We start from the raw sequence: 27,162 nt of genomic DNA, 5'->3' as shown, positions 1-27,162 counted from the left end.
TTCCCGGTCAAAAAGCCAGCAGTGCTTAATTCAATCGCGATGAGCATGTCGGGCAGAAGCTCTAGAATGGACGGACTATCAGTCACGAGACTGTTCGATGAGAACGCTATGGCGAGACTTGCGGAATCAACATGGGGTAGAATATGGGAAAAGTTTTTGACGTTCGGCTCGGCTTCGGCTGGAATAATTGGCTTGTTTATGATAGCGAGACTCACTAAATTCGTGGCTGACACAATAATTCAAGGTTATGCTCTACATTCTATATACGGATTCTCAATTTACATTTTAGGAAGTTTCTCGGAACTCGGTAACACAATTACTGTTGCATTTGGGATCGCGAAAGGAGAAATCAGAAAAACGAGGCGAAGAGGGGAAAAGGGACCCGGAACCTCAGCCGCAGCCGAACGAATAACAAACACAGGCCCCGCCCCCTCCGAAGGACGACGACATCGCTTCTGCAGCGATTTTAACCGAGGGGGGAGACCAACCATTATGGTATCAAGCGGTAGCGAACCAATTATACCCAGTGCTACCAAACGCCAGCAGTGTATTTCCGCCGCGAAAGAGTTTTAAACGCTCATTCGAGACAGAAGTCTAATTAAACAAAAAAAAAAAAAAAATGTTCTCAACAACGGTGTTATAATTGTACCGGTACGCGTATTGTAGTATGTTTGACGACAAAGCAAAGAAAATATTAGTAAATCAATTAATCAAAGTCAGAAAAGAAATTACGTGGTCAGCACAAAGACGCGGTGAGTCGGCGAACCAATACGGCGCACGAGTAGCGGAACTCCTCCTCGCCTCCAATAGTAAGGGCAATTTAGCAAAAGCAGAAGTATTCGAAATCACCGATTCACCCGAAGATAGGGAAAGATTGGCTATTTATTCGTTCTTGAAGGGAATCCGCGGGGAAGTTAAGAAATATATGTGCGAACTCGCGGTTTATAAAGACTTAACACACGCGAAAAGACACGCACAACAGATCGCGCGTCGCCTGGAAGATATTAAACAAATCAAAAAAACTATGATGACCTTTGTCTAGAAATAGCAAACTAAGCGTAGAAAACAAGGATTTAACTTTCGAGAACAATAAAAAGCCAATGGGCTACTACTCAGTCTGTAACGCGTTAGAAGGCTTGTACTCATTCCAAACTAAAGTAGGAATACACGGATACTACGCTAACGATCACAAAAAGTTATTTTGTCAACTCTGGTATCATCAGCTTGTACAAGACACTCGGGGCGATTACGTCCGATTTCTAGACACGCATATACTCTCAAAGATCACGTTACCGATTTCGTGCAACATCTGCGGGGCGACCCTGCTTGAGGTAGCGCCAGCTAGCGAGTGCGAAAAATGTCACAAGATTTATACCGGGCAGGCAGCAATCAGGAGGCCGACCACCTCACATTTCGTGATCGGTTTCGTAAAACTGAATCCGAGTTAATTAGAAATTACGAACGTGTTAGCTACCAATACGGAATAAATTTCCTCTGCGAACGGTGCTATTCGGAAACGGCGTTCGAGTTGCGAAATTTAGCATCACTCAATGTCACTCGGACGGTGGACGAACTCCGGAACGAAATCCGGCCCATCTGGTGTGGATACTGCAAGAAAATCATCGGATTCGATAGATGCCATTTAGATCAGGCGATCAAAAATCGACGGAGAAAATTCTCAGTAGTAGGCAGAGTGAAGGGAAAGGTGTTAGCCACGCATATCGGAGTCAGGTGGGAGTCAATCTCCGAAAGAACAATAGATAAGATAAACAGCACTGCCGTGCGAAAAGCTAAACGATTAAGAGAAAAACGAGTAAACGAGTACGGAAAGCTAATAGCGGAATAGCGGACGCTGGCAGCCGACCAGGTACGCGCCGGAACAATAATCCCGGCCGAGGCGCAGGTAGTACGGTTACTGACCCTAGATCCTCAAAACTACCGAGACTGTAAAAATTATACGATCACTACCGAAGGGCCCACGAACGACCCACTCTCGGGAACAGCACACGCAAGGGGGATGATCGGACGGAGTAATCGAGATCGAGGAGGAAGTCGAAGAAAATATAGATCACTACATAATAACGCGCAGCGACGGCGCTATAGGAATCTGTTTCGTAGACAAGAACTCGGAAATCGCGACTCGTAACGATGAGAATAGTTAGACTGTATTCGATCAAAACACTATAATCTGGCACAATCAAAGATCCTACGATGACCAGCGGAATTAAATAAGAACCTCGCATTACAGATGAAGTGGAGCACATATTTGGGGGCAGGACTCCTCCTAACTCTGGGAACGGTAATGGCGGGAACCAACATCAAAATATCCGGGACTAAAAACAACCCCGGACTCATGTACCAACGAAACGACGATACGCGGCTCACCTCGGGAGAATGGAAGTTCGTAACCGGAATCGACACGACCCCTGTTTTCGACAACGCAGGATAATTCCAACGCGCAGCGATATTCCTGACACAAACAGAAGCATATCGAAACACATCCAACAGCGTATTAATGAATCAGATGTACCTAATGCAGGATAAAATCTTACAACTAAATAAAATGGCTATTATGTTCGAATCAATAAAAGGACCGTACGATATTCGGACGCACAAACACGGCGGCAAGGACTTCGAACTGTTGGAAGGCGAAGGAATTAATAACCTAATACTACTCGAGGATATGCGGCGAAACAGGAAAGAGGAACTGTCTCAACCGGCCGACCGCAAGACAGTCATAGAAAACGAACTGAATGAGGAAATAAATACTCTAGAACGCAAAAAACATACGTGTGGACATTATATTCATGTGTGAAATTATATAATCCTTGTGTGAACAAACTTATAACTAATCTCAGCATAGACAGGGAGCCACTCTCTAACTATGCATATATATATATATATATATATATATATAGATATATATTTAATCAAAACAAAACATATTTAATCACGTGTGCGACAATATAATCAACGAGTGTGAACATCGTACTTGCTAGGAATTAAGACTAACACTATGTAGAAGTACGAACTATTCGATTATATGTGCAAGGAAAGCTTTAGGATAAATCAAGAGGAATGTACGTTTTAAGACATATTAGGCTAAAACTATATTTAAGAATTTGTGTGAATCAAGCGACTAGGAGACGGGCAAAGATAAACAAAATAACATCCGCACTCATCCACTTCGCGCGTCGCTTACTCGCTTGAGATATAAAATAAGCCAAACAAAAATTATAACTCTAGAAATATTATATAAGAATATAGTTAGTAAAAATATGTAAACCGGCAGCAAGAAAAGCGGAGACGAGACTCCTCGACTCAAGAAGGCTCGTACTGTTTCGCTTGCCCAAGGGAGACGTAAAATCGATGTATATGACAAAAAAATAAATAAAAAAAGGGCACTTGCCCACCAAAAAAACCGGGACATCATTTATCAGACCGGGTATACCCCTAAAGGACAGTCGAGTTTCAATTTCGAAGGCTTGACGCGAATTCGAGCACGGAAATTGTGAAGCGACGGTCGACGAAACGACTTAACATAGGCCCGGCGAACTCGAAAATTAAAAGTAGAAAACCAGATTAGATTCGCTGCCATCAAACAAAAAAAACAACCGCGGAAATATGAGAACCTCGGAGAAAATTACAAATTAAAAATCGAATTTAAAGCTTAAGAGTCATGAAAGCGAATAAAATGAATGATAAAGGCATCGATACGTTGAGGTTCCGGAGCAACTTGAACTGCCCGAAACGTAAATAAATAATCCAGGTACGTAAATAAAACATTATGATCACACGCAGAACGCAATTACAAAAATCTTAAAATAAGTCGGCGACGCTCGTCGCTGGACAGCACTTGCTGCTGGGAATGCGGATCAAGTTCTGTAAACAAACAAAAAATTAACCACAATCATTGAAACAGCTGACACAAAAAAAAAATACTTACACCCTTGCCCCGGAGACGCATCATGTGGGGTGGATGATCAAGGCGGCAACGCCAGATCGAGCAGATCCTCCAGGCCGCATGATGAGCCATTCGATTCTCGTTAAATTAATCTTGAAATCTTCAAAAGTAGCTGGATTACCGGCTGCCGTTTGAACAACAGCATTTAAATCGTTTCTCGATCTCGTGATTATGAGCTCGTGCTTGACGTTGACCACGATCTTGCGATAATCTTCGGCGAAGCCGAGGATCATGCTCAGAGGAATGCATACGTCAAAGTAGCCCTCGTTGTTGCTCAAACTCGACGTCGAGCCATCCCGCGTTCTCCAAACTCTGATTGGGATTGATGGATATCCAACCCTTCATTAGGGTAGTCGAGCCAACATTCTTGCACCTGTCTATCTCGATAGCGTTTATCTCATATCGAACTTCCTCGAATAGATGACAGATGGCGTTATTGACTAAGCTGGTATTCTCTACCACACTATTATCAGCTTTGACGATTCGACCGCACACGTGCAATGAACTGCGTGCTGGCAGAAGACAGAGATCTTGATGTTGAATGGAGATGCGGATCTCGTCGCTGTTGTTGTAAGTGCTGGGTGTGTACGGCTGGTGCGCGTGAGTCTCGTAGTGCGCGACTGACTCGTCAAATGCGACGGGTGTCTGAATGTTTAGAATCTCTTCCGTGCCAGTGACAGATGAATACACTCTTTTCCACCAACGACTCGCAAGCCTAGACTTTTCAGAAATTGAATGTTTCGCCGTGTTAGCGCTTTGACTGCTCGTCGACGACTGATAGTTGGTCGAGGTTTCGAGCTCCTTATATAGCTGCTACTGTGATTGTACACGATACCCATCCTCAGACTTGCTTCACATGCAATCTGATAGTTATGAATTCCTCTCGAAAATTCACCAAATTACCGTCCTGGTCGACTATGCGCACTTGCAAGTGATCTATGCTCTTGACAGCGATTGGAAGGTAGATTACCTGCGATGGAACTTCGATGATCTTGTATCCTGGTGGTACTGCTGGGAATAACTCGTGTATCGTGTGGACTCTTTGACTGTTTATATAGGCACCCAATGTGATGCACTCGACGCGTATGCCGTTGACCTTGAGGATACGCACAGGCAGATCAGAGCTGTGAGTGACGTTTGCCTCGAGGATGCGCCTTTTGAAGCCCAGTAGCGAAGCTATGGAGTCAGCTGGACGAAAATCAATGGCGTGACTGCACTTCACGACACTGCGTAACGTATTGTTATTTGGTTTGAGACTGATCGATATACCTTTTGGAGCTAGTAACTCGTGAAGAGCTTTCTATATGTCTTCGATCTCGTAGCTACCCGTCGCTACAGTAACTTCCTCTTCGCCCACATAGAACTTGTTCTCACCTGTATCGATGTTCGGTATGGTATTGAAGGTGAGAAGTTCAACTAAACCGAGAACGTAGGTCTCGTTCGGTGAGAGCTCGATAGGCGGAAAATACTCAGCTTCGAGTACGGAGGAGTAGCCTGACAGAGTCAGAGTCAGTGATGACTGCTCCATGGATAAACTCATAATGAGGTGAATCTACTCTCGCTGGTCTTTATATAAGCTTACACCTCTCTAGTTCGTTGCACAAAAACTTCAGACAGAGGTGACCGCAGTCAAAGGTGTCAAAGTTCTGATACCTCTCGTGATTATAATGGATCTCATCGACGCCGAGATACAGCATTAAGTCCCGAGGTGGTTGTAGATCACCGAAACTGTCGAAGTAGACGACATGGTTGCCACGTTTGCGATAGGCCACCCAGTGCGTTCCAGGTTCACTCGCGTTGTCCAGGTTAACGATCGCTGACTCACGATACTGCGGACCATCAGGCAACGAGTCACATGTACACTCCGAGGAAGTGAGGAATCTTCAGCAGTTTGGCGAATTTCATCAAGTCGATGTTGGAGAGTGCTCTTTGCGGTAATCTCATTTCAAGGATCTTTTTTTTTCGTTTTCGTCACCATGTGAAGGCCAAGTCCGGTTTTGTATGGTTTCAAGTAGAGACCTTTACCAAGAGCGATGGCCTCCATCGTCTGGTTGTGGCGTTGACTCTCGGCCAAGTGTTTCTGAGCTGCCTTGAAATCGTTGACAGCTTTTGCTATTCCAGCAGCACCACCTGCCAAAGCACCCGTTGCACTCAAGCCGGCAAACAGAGGTATGAGAAAAGGTAAGAATCCACCTAGCTTCTTTGGGATTGGTAGAATACGCGGCACCTTGACCTTACTCTTACCCCCAGCCTGTTTGACGGCATCGCGAGCATTTTCCAGAGCAGCACGAATGGCTTTGCGTGTACTACTAGTTGGTACGGTTGACACAGATTTGATCATCTTGTTCAACGAGACAGGTGGGTTCTTCTTTTTGCGCTTGAACCCCATACCGAGTTTGGACTTCAGCTTCATAGCGTTGGTTATAGTGTAGGCAGCTGCCTTCTCAGCAAGACCCGAGTCTTTGATTAGAACTCTTCGCCAGGCTTTATCAGCTAGAACTCTGTCTGCTGCGTTCCTAACCTCAACGTTCTCACGATTCTGCGAATAGGCAATATCGTGCTCCTTGCACGCTGCGTCCAGAGGATTGATACCCGGATCACCTCGGGCAAGGCGTTTTTTCAATTTGGTGCCGGGTCCATAGTACTGGTATCCAGGCAGATGAAGCTCCACTGGTAAATTGTTGATGAGATTGTTCAGTAAGCCACGTCCTCGTTGTCGTCGTCGCTTCTTTACGATCATTACGCTTCAGAGGTTGACTCACGACTGAGGACGCGACTATAAAAGCGGTCTATTTATAGGCTGAGGCTCAGTCATGATCGAGACAGTGCGCTGCAAACATGGATTTCAAGGAACCAACTGTCAAGCTACCGGTATTGAATTTTGACGATATAGCGCAGCAGGATGTTGGACCTAAGAAGCGACATGGTGAATTACTTCCGAGTAACGTACGAGCTGTATTCTGTGGACCATCCAACTGCGGCAAAACTAACAGTCTACTGTCACTCACCACACATCCCAACGGACTGAGATTCGAAAACATCTACATCTATTCCAAATCACTCGATCAGCCGAAATATCGTCTGCTCAGAGAACTCTTGGAATCCATAGATGAAGTGCAGTATTTTGCTTTCAAAGAGCATGATGAAGTGATCTCTCCCGACAACGCATTACCCAACTCCATCATCGTATTCGATGACATAACATGCGAGAAGCAGGACAACGTGAGAGCGTTCTTCTGCATGGGTAGAAATAAGCAAGTCGATTGTTTCTATCTCTGTCAGTCTTACGCGCATATTCCCAAACATCTCGTGAGAGAGACAACATCAATTTGTTGGCAGCATTCAGACAAGACGATGTGAATTTGAGACACATCTACAACGATCATGTGAATACCGATATGACATATGCGCAATTCAAAGAACTGTGCTCCAAGTGTTGGACAGATGACAAGTATGGATTTCTCGTGATAGATAAAGACATACCACTCAATGCCGGACGGTACAGAAAGGGCTTCGACTGCTTTGCTATAAATACAAGACCTCTCAATCGAGTAGACAGCAGTTGAGTGTGAACTGTTGAACCATCAACATGTCAGTAGAGTTTCGACGAGAAAAAAATGCTCTTCGTCAAATTGCGAGAGCGAGAGAGGCGATCAGACGAAAACATAGACAACTGAAGTATGGTAAAGAGAATACCGCGAGAACTCTGGATGAAACCTTCAAGCCCATCGTCAATCCACTAGAGAAACTCATCAACGTTACGGAGAGCAGCAGCAACGATATCATGCATGAAATCAAGCGTATGAAGCCTGAAGTCGATCGTGATGAACCAATCGAGGATGACGATAAGAGCGTTTTATCGACTGGCAGCCTCGACGATACCTATAAAGTTGACAATGATGCGACACAGATTTATAAGGAAGCCGACACATCTTTTGAAACAGCTGAAGAAGAAGATGAAGAAGTTGATCATTCAAAAAAAAAGAAGATCGTCAAAATACATTCATGCTTGATTCAAGATATAGCAAGCATTTGGATAAAATTTATGGAGTGCGCAAGGAGAAAGGGGTATACATGATTGGGAATTCTCCGATACTATTCGATGATCTGCATGCCAAAGTGAATAATAAAAATTATACAAAAACTCAAGGATTATTGGACTTACTTATATCAAAGCATCCCAATAGACAGTTGATTACTGGCGATGACTTAAAGAATTATCGAGAGATTCTTGAAACATCTACACAAAAAGAAATTCAACCCGAATAAATCTATTCGCGTGCACAATAGTAAGAAATACAGTGAATTCATTGCCCCTCTTTTCACTTTTCTACTTCGAAAACAGGTGGACTATTACAACGGCTACCCCCGTACAAAATCGCAAGAAGAGATACGAGAATGGATTACGTCTACTGAGATGATCCGAACGAACTCGTGGATATACTTCGCCTATTGATGGCTGAGACAACAGCTGGCAATCCCAGTCACACCAATGAGATTCGTTCTATTATAGAAGAGTTGCACGAGGGAGGCTATATAAACTGAGCATGCACAAAGATTTTAATCATTTTCAATATGAGCGTCGACGTGTTTGGTCACACTCTGGAACAAGTCAATAGCAGACCAGGTCCTCCCGGTATCGGCTTCCAATTGACAGCAGACGGTCAGTACGATCTGCAAAATAAGAGATTGTGCAACCTTTCGGAGCCTCAGGAGACAAGCGATGCAGTGAACCTCGACATCTTGCAACGCTCGCTTCATTCTGAAGTACGCAGTGTGTACGAGGTTACAGCTCGCTTTCACTGGCTCACAATCGAATATCGAGGCAAACGATGACACATCGGGGAATAGTAGAGGAAATTCATAAGCCAGCACGACGCAACTATCCCAGACGAAAGTTTAACGTACGAGGATTGGATGAGACTTGGTAAGCTGATCTCGTGGAGATGCAACCCTACGCTCGAGTGAACAAAGGCTTCAGATACTTGCTGACCATCGTGGATGTATTCTCCAAGTCTGCGTGGGCTGCGCGTGGATGAAGTCTGTACTGCATCAAGGACGAGTACCTACAAATTTGCAGACAGATCGAGGCAAGGAGTTCTACAACAAGAGTTTCCAGAATCTCATGAAGTGCTACAACATCAATTCCTACTCCACATACAGCAATCTCAAAGCTTCGATTTGTGAACGCTTCAATCGGACTCTCAAGAACAAGATGTGGATACAGTTCAGCTTACGAGGAAACTACAAGTGGCTCGACATCTTGCCCGATCTCATAGCAAAGTACAACGATACCAAGCATCGAACTATCGGTATAAAACCCAACGAAGTCTCCAACAATCGAGCCCAAGTTTTGAAACGATTTCGTAAAAAGTCCGGAGTACCGAAGAAAAAGCAGAAGTTCAAGGTTGGCGACAAAGTACGAGTGAGCAACGCCAAGCAAGTGTTCGATAAAGGATACACACCCATCTGGTCCACGGAGATATTCACAGTCAGCCACGTGATCCCTAACAATCCAGTGACTTACAAGTTGAAGGACTATCGAGACGAGCCCATAGCTGGTGGATTCTACGAACAAGAACTCTCGAAGACCAAGTATCCCAACGTATACCTCGTGGAGAAAGTCTTGAAGAGACGAGGAAATCAAGTCTATGTCAAGTGGCTGGGGTTCGACAGCACTCACAACAGCTGGACTGACAAATCATCGGTGTAAAAAAAAGGACTGAAATAAAGAAATTTTTTTAAAAAACTTATATGATAGTGTTATTTCTAATCCTAAATTTTTTTAGAGATGGTGAGAGCCCCCACCTTCGTTCTGACCTGTGACGTACTTCCAGTTCAACGTCACTAATGAGTTTCTTACCATGAGTGGTGAGAGGCGCACGCGCGACTCGTATACCTCTCCGTTTATCTCTTTTTTTTTATTTTTACAAAACAATACATAAAACAGTTTATTTTGAACTTTTTTTTTATTGAACATCACTAAATAATACAGTTTATTGAATATTAATCACTAAATTCATTGTTATTGTGATCGGTGTATTTAACAAATAACATGTAGTGTTGGATAGACTCCTGCAGGCTCTCGAAGAAGTCTTCATTCCTATTGAGTGCATCCGACACTCGGCTGGGTAGGAACATCTGGAACTCGTTGTTGAGCTCTGTGACGACTCTCTTGCCGAACTTGGTGCTGACCTTCCTCAGCGCCGACACCAGGAATTGCTGATTCTTCGCACACTCGGAGAACTTCTTCGTGGGCAAAAAGCCTCCATGTGCGATCTGGTTCAGCTTGGTGATATCCATTTTTCTGAAACAAATGACTCGTCATTATCGAGATAAACACCTATGACACACACACACACACACTTACCTCTGATCAAACTCGTAGATGGTATTCAATGTCCCTTTCGAGACCTCTTGCTCTCTGGCTCTTCGGACGACTCAATGATGCCAGGTCCGCAGCGCTCCGCCTTATGTAGGGCTGTCCCCACCACTTCTTCGGGCGGTGGGTCCGCGCGTGTCTCGGCCGGCGGGTTCGCGCGCGCTGGCGGGTCCGCGTGCGCCCCGACAAGATTCATCAGGAGCTCCTCCTCCGATATGGCGTAGTGCCCCCAGGGCAGTGTGTCCGTCTCGCCGGAGACGAGGTAGCGCTTGTTGTCGTGCGGGCTCAGCGCTATCTTGCTCTCCTTCTCGCTGTGTACAACGTGAAGTCGAGAGCGGATGTTGCACTGCTGTCGTGTCTGCCTGGTGTTCTGGCGTAGGCACTCCACGTAGTCGTCGAACGTGATGGTCGTTCGGACGACGGCAGCCTTCACACCCTTGGCCTTCTTGATGACATCTTGGCCCTCGATCTTCACGCTGTACATTTTGCTGCGCAAGCCCACATACTCCGTCATGACACGGCCGCAACACTCGTCCTTCATGAGGCCTACCACTTTCTTATTGGCACGAGGTATGCCGAACTGATTCGTCTCGGGATAGTCCGATGTATCGAAGTGGTCGATATCCTGCCTCATGACCACGTACATGTTTATATCCGTTACCTCGTACACGAGGCTGTCCGTGTCAGTGTACAGGAGCTTGCAACGATCACCCACTCGGTCTCGCATGTACTTGTAGTGGAAGTCGTAGACGAGCGACTTCGATAAGTCGAGCACACAGAGACCGATGTACATGGGTTTCCTCACGGTGATCTCTGTGCGTGCAAGTTCCACGGCAACGAGATTCTCCTCGAAAATGGAGCAGCTGTGAAAGTTGGGCTTGGCTACGAGGAGCTTCTCGAAGTCGTTCTTGGCCTGCTTCCTCTTCTCGCTGTTCAAATCGATGTACGATAGCAGCCACGCCCTCTGGTCGAACTTCAAGACTCTGTGGATCTTCCTCAGTCGCAGCCCATGCTTGAGAGCCTGTTTGAGACTACGATAGTGGATGACGTATCTTTCCTTGTCGTGGAGAGTCGTCATCAGCTTATCTTGTCGGGTGCCTGGAGCTGGCATACGCTCGGGATACAGGGGCAGGTCCTTGTGGGCGTCGTGAAGTGCCTCAGGGCACTCGAGGTCGACCTCGAGAATGTAGCCCACGGGATGATCGTCTGGCACTTGGAAAAAGTCAGACGTCTCGACGGCGACGTTGACCCACTTGAAGCCGCCGTATGGCAGACACTACCGCATCGCCCTACCGTAGAGATTGTTGACATCGTAGTAGACGAGATACTTGGACTCCTCTGTCTCGTTGTAGGTCTCTCCCATGTATCGGTTGTTGGCCTTGGCGTAACGGTTGGAGCATTGACTCACACCACCTCTTATGCCCCGTTCGACAAACAGGAGCATGTCGACGTCAGTCAGCAGCTCGAGCTCAATGTTCGTATACTTGAGCATGGCGTCCCACGTGAGGCCAGGGGTGGTGTAGTAGTGTGCGGGGTCGAGGCCGTAAGCTTCGAGACAGTTGTCCCTGAAGTTCTCGAAGACGTCAGCGAGAAGGAGCACGTCTGTCTTGAGATACAGGTCCGAGTATTCTCCAAGAGTCTGGATGTCAAAGGCTTGCCACACAGCCTTGGCGTGTTCGTAGTCGTCGTCGGAGATGTGACTATCATTCAGTTTGTTGTAGAATTCCTCCTTGGTAGGTAGCTCAGTCTCTTTGAGCTTGTCGACGCAGCTGATGTAGTCGTAGGGGAACACCCTCTTCCTCTTCAACAATTCCGTCTGATCAGTTGTGTAATCCAGCTGGAACTCCTCCTCTGCAATGCTCAGTTTCTCGAGGTAGGAGGCGAGCTGCTACAGACTGGATGCCATGAAGCGGTAAGAGTCAATGAATCGGATGTTGAATTCCGTACCCTCGACAAACTTGGAGAAGGAGATGTATCGCTCCTTGGTCTGCGGTATGAGCGACACTCGACCCTTGAAGCAGGTTGCTATCTCCTTGATAAAGAGATGAGAGTCGTAGCCGCTGAGGTTGTGGAATATCATGGGTATGGTTCTCGAGTCGTTGTAGTTGATGTTGCACTTATTGTGCGCTGGACCTCTGTACCTGAAACACACATACACAGAACAATGTGAGGTTAGAAATAATCAAATTGTGATGACATAATTCAGTATACATACCTTCCCGTGAGGTGATAATGATCCTTGACCTTCGTGTCCTTAGCTGAGAATGGCTTCCGACAGACGTGGCAGACTCTAGCTCTCTCAAACTCTTCTCTCTCCGAAGCAGTGAGAGCATTCATAGGTTTGGGGTTCTTGTATATCTCTTTCAATTCTACAGTCAAAGCTTGCAGGCTCTTGACGAACCACTCGGCTGAACTTTGCGAGCCTTCGCCTATCTGCATGTAGCACTTGTACTCGGAACGAGAATCATCGAAACTACATCTGAGGTAGTAGCCGACACTGAATGGCTCGTGCTGCTGGTACGCACGCTCGTCGTCGACAGGTCGCAACAGGCACTCGAAGTCGGCGTAGACGACGAAAGGCACTCGCTCTCTGTGCCCAAAGTTCTTGAACTTGAGGATGTTGTCGTGTTTCGTGGGCAGTTTCACTTTGCATTGATTTACTTGTGCGCAGTCGACCTCGTTGAAAAATGTAGGCTTGCGAGTCGTTGGTGGAAAATATTGAAGTGTGTATTCATCTGTCACTGGCATGGAAGAGATTCTAAACATTCAGACTCCCGTCGCGTTTGACGAGTCAGTCACGCACTACGAGATTCACGCGCACCAGCCGTACACAGCCAGCACTTACAACAACAGCGACAAGATCCGCATCTCCATTCAACATCAAGATCTCTGTCTTCTGCCAGCACGCAGTTCATTGCACGTGTGCGGTCGAATCGTCAAAGCTGATAATAGTGTGGTAGAGAATACCAGCTTAGTCAATAACGCCATCTGTCATCTATTCGAGGAAGTTCGATATGAGATAAACGCTATAGAGATAGACAGGTGCAAGAATGTTGGCTTGACTACCCTAATGAAGGGTTGGATATCCATCAATCCCAATCAGAGTTTGGAGAACGCGGGATGGCTCGACGTCGAGGAGACAGCGTTGAGTTTGAGCAACAACGAGCGCTACTTTGACGTATGCATTCCTCTGAGCATGAACCTCGGCTTCGCCGAAGATTATCACAAGCTCGTGGTCAACGTCAAGTACGAGCTCATAATCACGAGATCGAGAAACGATTTAAATGCTGTTGTTCAAACGGTAGCCGGTAATCCAGCTACTTTTGAAGATTTCAAGATTAAATTAACGAGAATCGAATGGCTCATGCCGTATGTGTTGGCATCCAATGCTCACAAGATACGTCTTCTGAATTACATCGAGAAGGATAGACCCATTGCCATGAGCTTTCGCAGTTGGGAGTTGTTCGAGTATCCGCTGCTTCCAGCTACACCGAAACACGTCTGGACGGTGAAGACTTCCAATCAGATGGAGAAGCCCCGCTTCGTTGTGGTGGGTTTCCAAACGAATCGAAAAGGACAGAAAGCTGCTAATGCCAGTCGCTTTAATCACTGCAACATCAGCAATGTGAAACTCTTCCTGAATTCGCAGTGCTATCCCTATGGAAATCTCAATCTAGATATATCTCGCAACCAGTATGCTGTACTCTACGAAATGTACACCAACTTCCAGAGTGCGTACTACGAGAAACAGGCCGAGCCTGTACTGAATAAAACTGACTACATTACGCACTTGCCTCTCATTGTGATAGACTGCTCCAAGCAGAACGAGTCATTGAAGAGCGCTTCAGTAGACGTTCGTCTAGAATTCGAAGCGAGAAACAATTTCCCAGCTGGAACTTCAGCTTACTGTTTGATACTTCACGATCGCATTGTGCAGTACAATCCTGTGAGTGGAGACGTGAAGAAACTTGTCTGAGTCACTTCGAGAGAGATGGAGTTCATGGTGGACATGCAGGGCTTCAAGCAACCTGTGGACGACTTCATCCTCAAAGAGTTGGCGATAGCGCCTCTACACGGCGAACCTCTAGTCTGGCTATTCAAGGAACCCTTTCCCTGTCGCAGACTCTCGGACAAATACAGAAAGGAAAATTCATGGCTCGAGCGCAGCTATCATGGCATACCTTGGACTTCAGGTAATCTACTCTACACTCAAATCGGAGATATTCTTCGATCAACTTTACGAGACGCCACGAAAATACTTGTGATTGGTCCAGTGAAAAGTGAGTGTTTGGAGCGCTTTAAATTCCGAGTTCAAGACATCGAAAAATTAGGCTTTCCCTGTGTGGACCAGCCAAAGTTGGTGACGATCTGCACCGTCACAACGGGGCGTACAAAGCCACATGCGCACTCCACAACGTTATGATGATGAAAAAATTCTACCTGGACAACGTTTACATGGATTGGACACCTATAAATACTCTGTGATTCTCCCAGCATCCATAGAGAGAGAGAGAGAGAGAGAGAGAGAGAGAGAGAGAGAGAGAGAGAGACATGGATCGAGAAAAGAAGAGCAACGTGAGGTATACTTCACTTCCTGATTGTGAAAATAAGGATACTTCTCAGAACCGACAAGAAGCAGATGAGAAGAAAAGTAAGCTGACCGAGAAGTACTCCAGCAACACACGCTCTCTACCTGAACGAGAAGGATACAAGAGATTCTAAGAATATCTTGAAAAAAAAATTTATAAAAGAAAGTTAAATAAAAAAAAAATTTTTTTTCAATTTTTTTTGTATTGAATTAATTATCAGCTTTAGGATTCCCAGTGTTGGGACCTATCTAAAACTTATACCCCCTCTGGGTTCCCCGGGCTTGGGTCATCAGCCCGGTCGATAACTTGGGTTACTCGATCGGTAAGTTGGGTTAGCAGTCGGGCGGTAAGTTGGGTTATTGGGTTATTGGGTTATTGTTGGGTTAGATATCTACCTTACCGACGGTAGGTAAGTGGTCCAGAACCAGCCTAGCCTACCTACTGGCAACGCAGAGCACGACAAAATAACCAAGCCACTGACACGCGCGGCGGCAGATGAAAGGGCAACGATCCTGAATAAACTAGGTCAAACAAGGAGAGATACCCCAGAGCTACCGGACAATAAGGAGGCCATAAATCTCGGACAAACGACCAAAATAAGTGGAAATCGATACGACAATGAGGGAAATTACAATAAATAGAGACATACACCCTCCCTAAATCCTGTTTGGCCAGAACCTTCCCTATACTTATGCATTACCCTCATCCCTATAAATACCAATGGAGAGCAAGGAGGAGTAGTTTTTCGTACTCCGGAGTTCTTACTAGTAGCGTGAAGCTCTGCCCTACTCGCGACTTAAACTATTTTTTCTGTAATCGAACTTAGAGTCAGAGCGTTCGCCAAGTTTTTGGACATAGTCATATTTCTACCTCAGACACGAGTTGTACTCAGCCGAGGACATGTATCTTGTACCATTTATAATCTGACGAGTTGAATAAACCATTTCTCTCAATTACTTAATCCTTGCGTACGAATTATTACATTTCAAACTCCGCGCCCTTTGAGACAAGCTACAGCACCAGAACGAGAGCGAGCCACCCTATCGGTAACTACAAGTCAGCTTCGTCAAGGTAAGTCGTTTCTCCTATCAATCTTCTCAAATTCACGTCAGTGTCGCATGCAACGTTATTGTGTCAGTACATAGTGTTTAAACCTAGCTAGTGCAATACATTTAGAAGTCACTCTGAGTTGCGTTACTCCGTGAGCTATCACGATCGCACAGTCAGCTGAGCTACCGGTCAAGTCGCGCGCTTCTTTACCTTTTCCCTAGGCGGTATCGCGTGAGCGGACTGCGCTACATAAAAGGTCTCATCGACTCGGAATCTGTAATTATTTCTATCGTGCGAGTATTCGCTCTGTGCGGCCACCCGGACGTACACCACCCTCGAATTATTTCTACGCCTAGACACAAGAAACCACGGAGCGCGCCACCTAGACCTCGTCACCGGCCATCTTGTAGACCTAGACACTGCCCTTGAATGATTTTTACACCTAGACACCAAAAACCACGGGGCGAACTACCTAGACGTCGTTATCGGCCTCTCTGTACCTCTAGACACCTTTCTCGAATGATTTTTACACCTAGACACAAAAAACCATGGAGCGTGCCACCTAGACCTCGTCATCATCCACTCTGTACACCTAGACATCACCCTCGTATGATTTATTAACCTAGACACCAAAAACCATGGAACGTACCGCCTAGACGTCGTCACCGGCCACCCTGTACACCTAGACACCGTTATTGAATGATTTGTATACCAAGACACTAAAAACAACCTGAACCTTGTCATCGGCTACTCTGGCAAGCTAGTTACTGTTACTGCTTCGGAACACAGAGTATGCACCGGCAACCTCTTAATTCTAAATATCGTAATATATTATTATATTTTCTTGAGAAAGCTATTCCCATCTGTATATAGCTGTGCGGTCAACTAAACAACACGGTCCTAGCACTTCTTGCGGCTAACTTAACGTTCCTAACACAATGGGCTGAAGAAGGAAAACGTGATTTCAGCATTTGTGGATTATACACTCGCATATTATAAAAATAGCAGCTTTTTCACTACTATTTTTGTTGGGAATCATAGTTTAGCTCAGAAAACATTCTAATAAGCCAGTAATGATAAGTATTTTATTTATTTTTTTTTTTTTTGTATAATGGACAATCCGAATACCGATATAGAAGTAAATAGTGTCACGGGCGCCACGGCTGCGTTTGCTTCTTAAACTCGCCTTCGTGGCGTTACCGCGACACTTGATGTTCTGTTGCATCAATTAGTAAAAGGTGTGAAGCTGTGGGGGGGGGGGCTTTGCGGGGGGGGGGTAGTTGTAGGAGGGTTGCAAAACTACATAGTTACCTTTTTTGTAAAATTTTCTAAATCTTTTAATAAAAATATTTGTAAAGCCCTATATATATATATATATATATATATATATATATATATATATATATATATATATATACATATATATATATATATATGTGTGTGTGTGTGTGTGTGTTAAGGCTACTTTATTTGCATTTTAAACCTTAAAATGTGAAAATCTGAATGTTTGATCCGACCACCTTAATACAGTGAAAAAGTACCTTTTTATAGTAAAAAGTAGCTGTAAAGTTTCAGAATGGATCTGACCTACTACTAAAAGTAATGTAGTAAATAATAAAACATGATATAATGGCTGATAATTGGTTTTATACGCAAATTTGACACATATTACTCAGTAAATTGTAAGTCTATAGATACAAATAAAGTGACACGGATAAGTTTGAGTAGTAAAAGAGCAGTAAGCAACAAGTAGTTCACAACCTCAAGAGCTGGGCTTAGCCCGTAGCAACATATCATTATATAATATCAGTATATAACATAATCAGTACAAACTTTAATATTTTTCAATCAGATATTTTCAATTAAGTCTTCAATTGTTTTTTAAGTATAAAATAATAATTTTTTGTGCTGCAAAATAGTATTTAAAGTTTACAAATTTATGATGACTCGAAAGTATAAATATCAATACTAGATTATTGCGTATCCATAATTTACCAATCAATATTCCTATTTTTTGCAACTAACTTATGTCCCTTGCCATATTGATAATTATGTAGATACTTTTCTAGTTCTAGCAGCTATCTTTATGACTATTTTTATAGTAATTTGATAAAACAATCCAATCTATAGGCATAGGTATAAGTTGAATATTCATTTTTATCCCTTTTTAATTAAAATTATATCATGATATGTTGCTACGAGTCAAGCCCAGATTCAGCAGTGGTAAACTACTTGTTATGTACTGCTTTTCTACTTGTACTTAAAGCTAGGTAGCTGCGTAACTTTGTTGATATCGATAGACAAGAAATGTACTAGGTTATACTACCACTTATTAGCCATTATATTATGTGTATTTACTACATAACTTTTAGTAGTCGGTCAGACCCATTCTAAAACTTTACAGCTACTTTTCACTATAGAAAGGTATCTTTTTACTGTATTAAAGTTCTCGGAGTCCGAATCGAACATTCAGATTTTCACATTTTAAGGTTTGAAATGCAAATAAGGTAGCCTTAACATATATATAGGGCATTAAAAATATTTTTATTATAAAATTCAGAAAATATCATAACAAAAGTATTAGGGTAGTTTTAGTTAAAAATGCATCCCTTATCAGCTACAAATAATTGAAAATAGGCAATAAATGGAAAATTTGCTTGAAATCCCAACTTTGACCGACTATAACTCGAAGCTAAGTGAGGAAATCGCGCTGAAATTTTTGGGAATAAGGTACAACATGTAGAACATATATATACCGTTTGGGCAAAAATTAAAATTTTCATCTTCGATTTTACAGAGAAATACCCATATATTTCTATATTATATGATCATTTTGAGAAGACACCCTACTCCCACCCCCCGTTACCCCCTCCAATCACCCCCAACCATGACCCCCCACTAAATAACGTAAAATTCTTTCATTTTTATATTATTTTGGAAAATATAAAAAGCCCCCCCCCCCAACCTACCCACCCCCCTTTTAATGAAAGTACGAATATTGTTTCATTAATAATTTATGTAAATTCATAATTATCTGAGCAAGCAATTACTATCATAGATTTAACTCGCAGAAAAGAATCAATATTCGTTTTTTTTTTCAGAAAGCAAAAAATATATTTCTTCCATTAAAAATTATTATTTTTCATGATAGATCATAAATATTATTCGAAAATATTGCATCAAAATTTCAGTAACAACACTTTTTTATATATAAATTTTTATTTATAATTTTTTTTGAAAACCTTTATTATACACAATACAACACAAAAACAGCACAGAACAGACACACAACTAAAATTAGTTGTTTTGATCTGGGGTTGAGACACTTATATCCTATAGTATTTTGGCCTTCTGAATCCAAATCTGCGGTCAGTTTGACTCTATCAGGTCAGCATCAAGGTCATTTCAAGGTCAAATTGAGAAAAAGCTACTTAAACATAATAAAGTACCATACATTTAGGTTTTAGGGGTCGCTGAATCCAAATCCGCGGTCAGTTTGACTCTATCAGGTCAGGATCGAGGTCATTTCAAGGTCAAATTGAGAAACAAATCACTTAAGCAGATAAAAACATCATACATTTAGGTTTTAGGAGTCGCTGAATCCAAATCCGCGGTCAGTTTGACGTTATCGGGTCAGGATCAAGGTCATTCCAAGGTCTAATTGAGAAAGAACTATTTAGGCGAAAAAATTGTATACATTTGTACGCTTTTGTACAATCTGTACACATCTGCTCAATTTCAAAAGAGACATTAAAGCGTCCATGATTGTCATTTCACTGACCATACATGACAAGCAATTTCTGAATGGATATATATCTATTTATTTTATAAGATTCGACGTTTCTATTGAATAAAAAAATGTTACCGTCGGCATTAGCGTAACCCGATGTACACCACGAGAAGGTTGCACGAGCGGATTTTGTACATCATGTAGCCCTGATAATGGCTGTTTACTAACGTATATTAAGGATGTTTTTAACTTATATATGTCAAAATTTTATAAATTTAAGAACTAACTTTAGAGTTTATGTAAGCGTCTTTTAGTCATTTTCTTTTTTGGTGCTGTAACGAGTTCTCTTTTCTTCAAATGATCTGTGCAAAGGTTTCCTTTTACATTGTTTATCTTTTCTTTGCGTATCTCTCTTAAGCATCCAACAAAAGTCTGCCATCATATTTTCATCCCACCTTTCCTGATATCGAGGTTCCATGACCTTTATGTCTTGATGAAAGCGTTCACCCTGCTCTTCCCTAAAGTCTCCAAGATTTTCCGGAAATTTATCTAGATGGGAATGCAGGAAATGCTATTTTAAATTCATTAAACATCCCAACTTTATTCATTTTAGTTATGAAAACATTGTCCCTGAACATAGTTCGAATTTGCGGTCCATCGAACACTCCTTCTTTTATTTTAGCATCTAAAATCTTAGGAAATTTTTGTTGTAAATACAAATAACATTGACCTGTTTTATCCAGAGCTTTGACAAATTGCTTCATGAGGCCAAGCTTGATGTGGAGAGGGGGTATCAGGATCTTTGTTGGATCTACTAAGGATTCATGAATGATATTTCGTGAACCAGGATCGAATGAAGATCTTATTGTCAATGTTATATTTTTATAGTGATTCTCTCGATCTCTACTATCCCACAAGCACAGATAGCATGGATGTTTGGTGAAGCCAGATTGTTGTCCAAGTAGCATCGTTATAATTTTCAAATTTCCGCAAATCCGCCATTGATGTTCTTGTAATTTATCTTTTTTAACAGAACTTGCATACTTTCATACTTTTTCTGCATGACTGTTGAGTGAGCTATTGGAACTGGGGCATAAACATTTGTATTGTGAAGTAAGACGGCCTTGATACTTCGTTTCGAAGAATCTATAAAAAGTCTCCAATCTTCAGCTTTGTAACAATTTTTCTTTAATTCATTTATAAGTCCTTTGACGTCAGTGCAATATGCAAGCGATGAATCTTTGTCTTTTGTGATATATTTACGAAATTCTCTGTCTCGGTCTCGATAAACAGAAACCTTTGTCTGTGGTTTCAGAAGATTTCTTTCCATAAAAAATGAAGCTAAGTACTCTGCACCATCTTTTGGTAAGCCAAAATCTCGAACTAGATGATTTAATTCTAACTGTGAGACTAGCGAAGGAACTTTCGATTTTTCGGTGTGTAGAGAGTATTCTTTATCACTATTATTGTGATCATCGCAATGAGAATTATATTCCTCAGTACTTTCTTCGTCAACCTGCATTTTCTCATCATCTTCATATTCACTAGCATCCATTTCTATAACACTTGTTTTGCCCCTGTTTGTATCAGCTATAACCGGTTCCGTTACTGACGTAACAGATGTATAAGTAATTTTTTGCTTATTTTTTTATAGTAAATCCTTTTATATCTTTCGCACAAAAGTAACAATCATTTATACTTCTAGGTTTTTTCCCATATAGCTGGCCTAGTATATTTAATGAGTTTTTTATTTTTATCCTTTTACAACGATACAGCATCAATCTGCAGGAGTTACAAATGATGTGCGAAACCCAGCTGCTATGCTAATCTACCTCCAAACTAAATAGTTCACTATAAATACTTCTTATGTCAGCGTCAATTTTTTTCGCAGAGAACTAACTTCAAATTTACAACAAATATAACAAAAGTAGTTGTAATTTTTCTCGCAGTTGTGAGATTCCGAATCATTAACAGATTGCTTTCTTGTAGTACCATACTCTGCATAAGCCAAGTCACCAACAAATGCAAAGCTGCGGTGACGTGATGACGACGCCTGCGGGCCCGCTTTCTCACCCTGACCAGATGTCGATACTGGGTTTCCGAATCCCTGCATCGTAATAGGTATCTTACCTGTGTCTGCCATGACGGCATAAACGCCGCAATCCAGGGACTTAGCCGGATAACGGATTTCTCCGTTGCCCACCGTCACCGCGTGGAGGTGCCCTGGATGGAGACATAAGTTTAAGGAAAAGAGAAAAGGAAACCTTTGCACAGATCATTTGAAGAAAAGAGAACTCGTTACAGCACCAAAAAAGAAAATGAGTAAAAGACGCTTACATAAACTCTAAAGTTAGTTCTTAAATTTATAATGCGGATTTGGATTCAGCGACCCCTAAAACCTAAATGTATGATGTTTTTCTCTGCTTAAATGATTTGTTTCTCAATTTCACCTTGAAAAGACCTCTATCCTGACCTGATAGAGTCAAACTGACCGCGGATTTGGATTCAGCGACCCCTAAAACCTATATGTATGGTACTTTATTATGTTTACGTAGCTTTTTCTCAATTTGACCTTGTGTCAAATTGAGAAAAGCCACACAACCAAAATTAATTGTTTTGATCTGGGGTTGAGACAAAGTGTCTTACTTTGAAAGCAATAAATAAAAAAACATTAGTAAAAATATAAAAAATAGTTTAAAAATGAACAAATCTTTTTAAATTATTGTACATAAATTATATTTTATATATTTTTCTTTGATGAATCTTTGATGATCTGTCGCCGAAATTTTTGTTTACACAAAATAATAACTCGTATGAAGTCAATCATTTTTTATAATCTATAAAACTTATATAGAATAAAATTTTGAAAATAAAAATCATACAGAAACTAAAATGGGGGGTTGGCGAGCGGATAACAACGTTATATATATATATATATATATATATATATATATATATATATAATAACGTCGAGGTGACAAAACACATTTGGTTCTAAATCTGGTGTGATAACTGCGCTCATCAGCCGCATGAATGGTGCCGAGTGTAAACCGAATGGAAGAACCTTAAATTGCATTAAGCCTCTTCCGGGAAAGGTAAAAGTGGTGTACTTCTTGCTTTCCTCTGACAGCGGCATTTTCCAGTATCCATTTTTCAGTTCGATCGTGGTTAGGTACTTTGCTCCCCGGAGTTTGTTTAGTGTTGCGTGAACTTGCGTTAACGGGTGTGCATCTTTAATGCTGATTTTGTTGATGCCCTGGAAGTTGATGCAGAAACGCCTCTTTCCATCCTTCTTCTTTGCGAGAACTATGTTGGAGCTTCAGGCACTGTCGGATGGCTCAATCACATCTTCCTGCAACATTTCTTCGACAGCCTCGTCGATTATTTGTTGCATGGCGGGGTTGCGTGGCCAGTAGCGTTGTTTGATTGGATTTGATTCGGTTACCTTTATTGTGTATTCGATGAGCGGTGTGGGCCCTGTATATTTCCGAAGAGCTCTCTTTCGTATTGGATGAGTTCATTCACTCGTGTCTGTTAATCTTTCGAGATTTCCTGAATGCCGACATCGCTGACTGAGAGTACCGAGGTATTGGACCGGTTTGGTTGTAATTCCTTTTTCACTATGATCAGTCGGATGTTCAGTTTGCGTAACGCGTTGATCCCCAATAGCATCTAATGGCGTAGTCCTTTCATGATAATAAATTTGTTCCTGAAGGTGGCGCCAAGGGTTGTTGCCTTACCTTCCACATAGTCTGTCAGCTCGGTGGTTGAGCCGTCTGCCAGTGTAGCGATCGTCTCTTGCTTCCCATGCCGCCAAACGTTGTTTTGTCTGATCATGGCGGTTTCTGGCGTTATGAACGACTCACGGCCCCTGGGTCAACCAATGCCAGCACCGTATCTTGGGATGGTCTCCCGCTACTGTAGAGCCGTCCCTTGGTGCGTTTCCCGAACGATCCGAGAAATTGTGGCAGACTCTTGTGAGGACGCTGTCCTTTCCGCATACGGGACAGAACTTCCGTGCTACATTTTTGTAGTTAGCGCGGGAATGGCCGCGTTGTTTGCAACGTTTACAGCATTCGGCTCTGTTATAATAGTCGGTGGTGTTTTTACTCGTGGAAGCGCTATTGATGGCACTTTTTCGTTCTTGTTCGCGAAGTTTGGCAGCAATATCTTCGTATTCTTCGATGCGCTGTATGAGCTGAGCTATGTCTGTTATCTCTTCCCTGCGTACCCGCAATTGTAACTCGGGTTTCATACTGTAATATAGATTGTCGAGTTGCTCTATCAACGTATATCCTCCCCTTCTTCTCATCAGGGTCGTCAATGCGTTGCAATAAGACCTTATATTCTCGTTGGGTTTCTGAATCCTTTCGGCGACTTGTCTTGTTAGGTTTCGTCGTTCTCTGCTCGATGAATAAAAATTTCTTAACCTGATTTCGAGCTTCTCCCAGGTCTGACAGTCGCTGGCGTAATTTCGTCGCCATTGCAGGGCTTCTTCTCGCAGCTGTTCAGGTGCTCCTTGCAGTAGCTGTTCACCGGTAAATCCGTACGATGCCTGTAGTTCCCGGACCCGTTCTAAGAAAGAGTAGACGTCTCTTTCCTCAAAGTGACAGTTCCATTTGCGTATCTGGTCGAGAACTTTGTTTTCTCCTGGTGGTATTTCTGGTGAAATAAGCTGCTCCTTGTTGAGGCGATAAATCCAACTAACATTCATCGTACAAAAAATCCTTGGCTTTAGTTCGAAGCGATGTTCTGTGTACAATTTGACGTAAAAAAAAATTTTAGGTGAAATATTCTTAATCAGGTCCCTGTTCGAGCGCCATGTAACGGTTTATCTTTCCCCAAGAGACTGGATAGTCAGTTGGTTCTAGGATCTAGATAGGGGAAAAGAGCAAAAAAGAGTCTGTTTTTATATTCTTAACAATAACAAAATATATTTCCTAGTTAAACAATAGCATTTGGAATCAGTTGTTAAATCCCAGCTAAAACAGAAATCAATTATGCGTCTCGTTAAAAATACTCCGCCTTTACAAGTAAATTCGTTTAAACTAATGCGGTTAACAAATTACAAGAATATATACGCGATTTCGTTACAATAATGATTCGGCGGACGCGGCTTCGGTGTATCGGTTCGGTTGCGGTATGACGGATCGGTAGCGGATTTCGAGATTAGGAATTCATTCGGGACAGTGGAGTCGTGTGCGAACAAAATACTCTCAAAACTTGTAAGTGGGAGAAACACTGCGCACCTATATAGATATACTGATAGCATGGGAATAAACTTTGAATTGTTGTATCTTAAAAAAAAGCCTTGTTTGCCCTATCTAATTTTTTCTTCATCATTTGTATTGCTATTTTACACCATAAGCTAGTTTTTTAAAAATATTCTAAAAAAACACACTTTGCAATTCAACTAAACGTCCTCAAAATTCGGACTCGGTATAGGCTTCCCATGTTAAAATACAAAATTTTGAAATTCAATATCTCTAAAAATAATGTCACTTGGGGGAGGGGGGGGGGGGGGGGTTAAAAGAATACAACGTTGTAGAGGACGCTTAATTGAATATGTAAACAAAGTTTGAGCAATATCCTAAAAAAATTAATATTCTGGTGAACAATCTTAAGGGGACGGATACACCTTAAATTGTCAAAAAATTCAATTTTTTGTTTATGTTTTAATTTTCAAATTTGAAATTGTTTAAAAAATAAATAAACTATTAAATATATTCAAGTATGATGTAAGAAAAATAAAACCATGTTTATATGTGCCATATTATCAGGTATGACATTTCTTCGAAGGCCAAAATTCAGAATTTCCATTTTTCAGCTACCGCAGACTTAATTAAGATTTGGGCTTCGAAGGGCACTTTTATACTAACAAAAATGCTTTAAACATATATAGTTTCCAGATGAGTGTGGGGATTTACAAAGAAATATTATTTAAAAAAGTTTTCTGAAAATAATCAACAAAAATTGTTTATAGCACAGTGTGGCTAAAATCCGCTGTTAAGTCACGCCTATCTGTGACAAAAGTAGTCCTTATTTTCACCGTGAGGTTAGCACACGAGCGTAGCGCGTAGCGAGACTTGCGGACTTTAGCAGTCTGAGCTATAAAATTTTATACGATACTCTTGACTTAAATGGTTCAGTTTTACACGGTGCTTAGCGCCCTTGCTGCGCTCAGGTGCTTACTGCGCCGTGTAAAAATAATCATTTAAGTCACACGTATCGTAATGTACTATTAAACACTTTAAAAAGTAACAAATTTTATGTTAATATCCAGACAACTTTTTTAAATAATAATTTTTTGTAAAACCCCATACTTATCTGGAAACTATACGTGTTTGAAGCATATCTATTAGTATAAAAGTGCCCTTCGAAGCCCAAATCTTAAGTAAGTCTGCAGTAGCTGAAAAATGGAAATTCTGAATTTTGAAAGAAATGTCGTACCTTATAATATAGCACATATAAACATGGTTTTATGTTTCTTACATTAACCTGAATATATTTAATAGTTTAATTCATTTTTTAAATAATTTGGGAAAAATATAAACAAAAATTGAATTTTTCATTTTCTGACTATTTAAGGTGTATCCGTCCCCTTAATAGAAAAATTATTAATTTTAAGAATAACTAAGCATTATATTCAATTTTTCCTAAATATTACCATCAAAATCCAATGTTCCTGATCCATCAGCGTCAATTTCATCTATCATCATATCAAGTTCTTCCGGTGTTAAATTGTCATCTAATTCGTGAAGAATATCACGAAAAACTTCTGTCGTTATGTATCCATTTCCCTCTTTATCATAAAGTCTAAAAGCTTCCCTTAATTCAGCTTGTACAGCTTCAGCATCAGCATCATCTTCAAGAAATCTAGCAGCAAGGTTGCAAAACGAATCGAATCTTATTTCTTTTCTTCCTAAATGAATCACATCATTAATAAATAAACAAGAAAATTGTTAAAGTATTAATTAAGAGAACTAGCTGAAACAAATTGAATTTCATACATCGTAATTATGTTAAGTCCAAACTTCGTATACGATTCTATATATAACATACTTTATTGACGGTTGGGAGGATAAACCAACTAGTTCAGCGGAGACTTCGATAACCAGGTATTTTAAAACAAGATTCTAGAGAGCACGTATTTGAGAAAATAACTCAAGAAATATGGTATCCTGGAGAGTGAGTTACAGAACGAGTTATATCAGGAAATGCGTTTGGAAACCAGTTATCTCAGGGAATGCATTCAGAAACCAGATTCTATTTTTGAGTAGAGGAACCAATTAGCTCTGTCAACTAGTTGAAAAAGCATCCTGGGCGACTTATATTTTCTGCGCTTTTTACCCCAATCTCAATAAACTTCTTATTCTTCACCTGCTCGAATGGCATAGAAAATAATGAAGTCGACGTCTAAATTTATACACACAAGATTAATTACCAA

At 41.8% G+C, this 27,162-nt stretch overlaps 1 protein-coding gene across 1 annotated transcript in view; it reads right to left on the bottom strand.

The window, feature by feature from the left end:
- Positions 1–27,162, bottom strand: part of LOC100115126 (troponin C, isoallergen Bla g 6.0101) — a 330,323-nt gene that overhangs the window by 85,611 nt on the left and 217,550 nt on the right. Inside the window, exon 4 of the mRNA XM_031925117.2 lies at positions 26,383–26,637. Coding sequence (XP_031780977.1) covers positions 26,383–26,637 — 255 coding nt within the window. The remainder of the gene's footprint in view (positions 1–26,382; positions 26,638–27,162) is intronic.

The sequence above is a fragment of the Nasonia vitripennis genome, assembly GCF_009193385.2.
Source record: "Nasonia vitripennis strain AsymCx chromosome 2 unlocalized genomic scaffold, Nvit_psr_1.1 chr2_random0005, whole genome shotgun sequence".
NCBI lineage: Eukaryota > Metazoa > Arthropoda > Insecta > Hymenoptera > Pteromalidae > Nasonia > Nasonia vitripennis.
The sequence above is the reverse complement of the archived record's forward strand: the minus strand, read 5'-3'. Positions and strand labels throughout refer to the sequence as shown.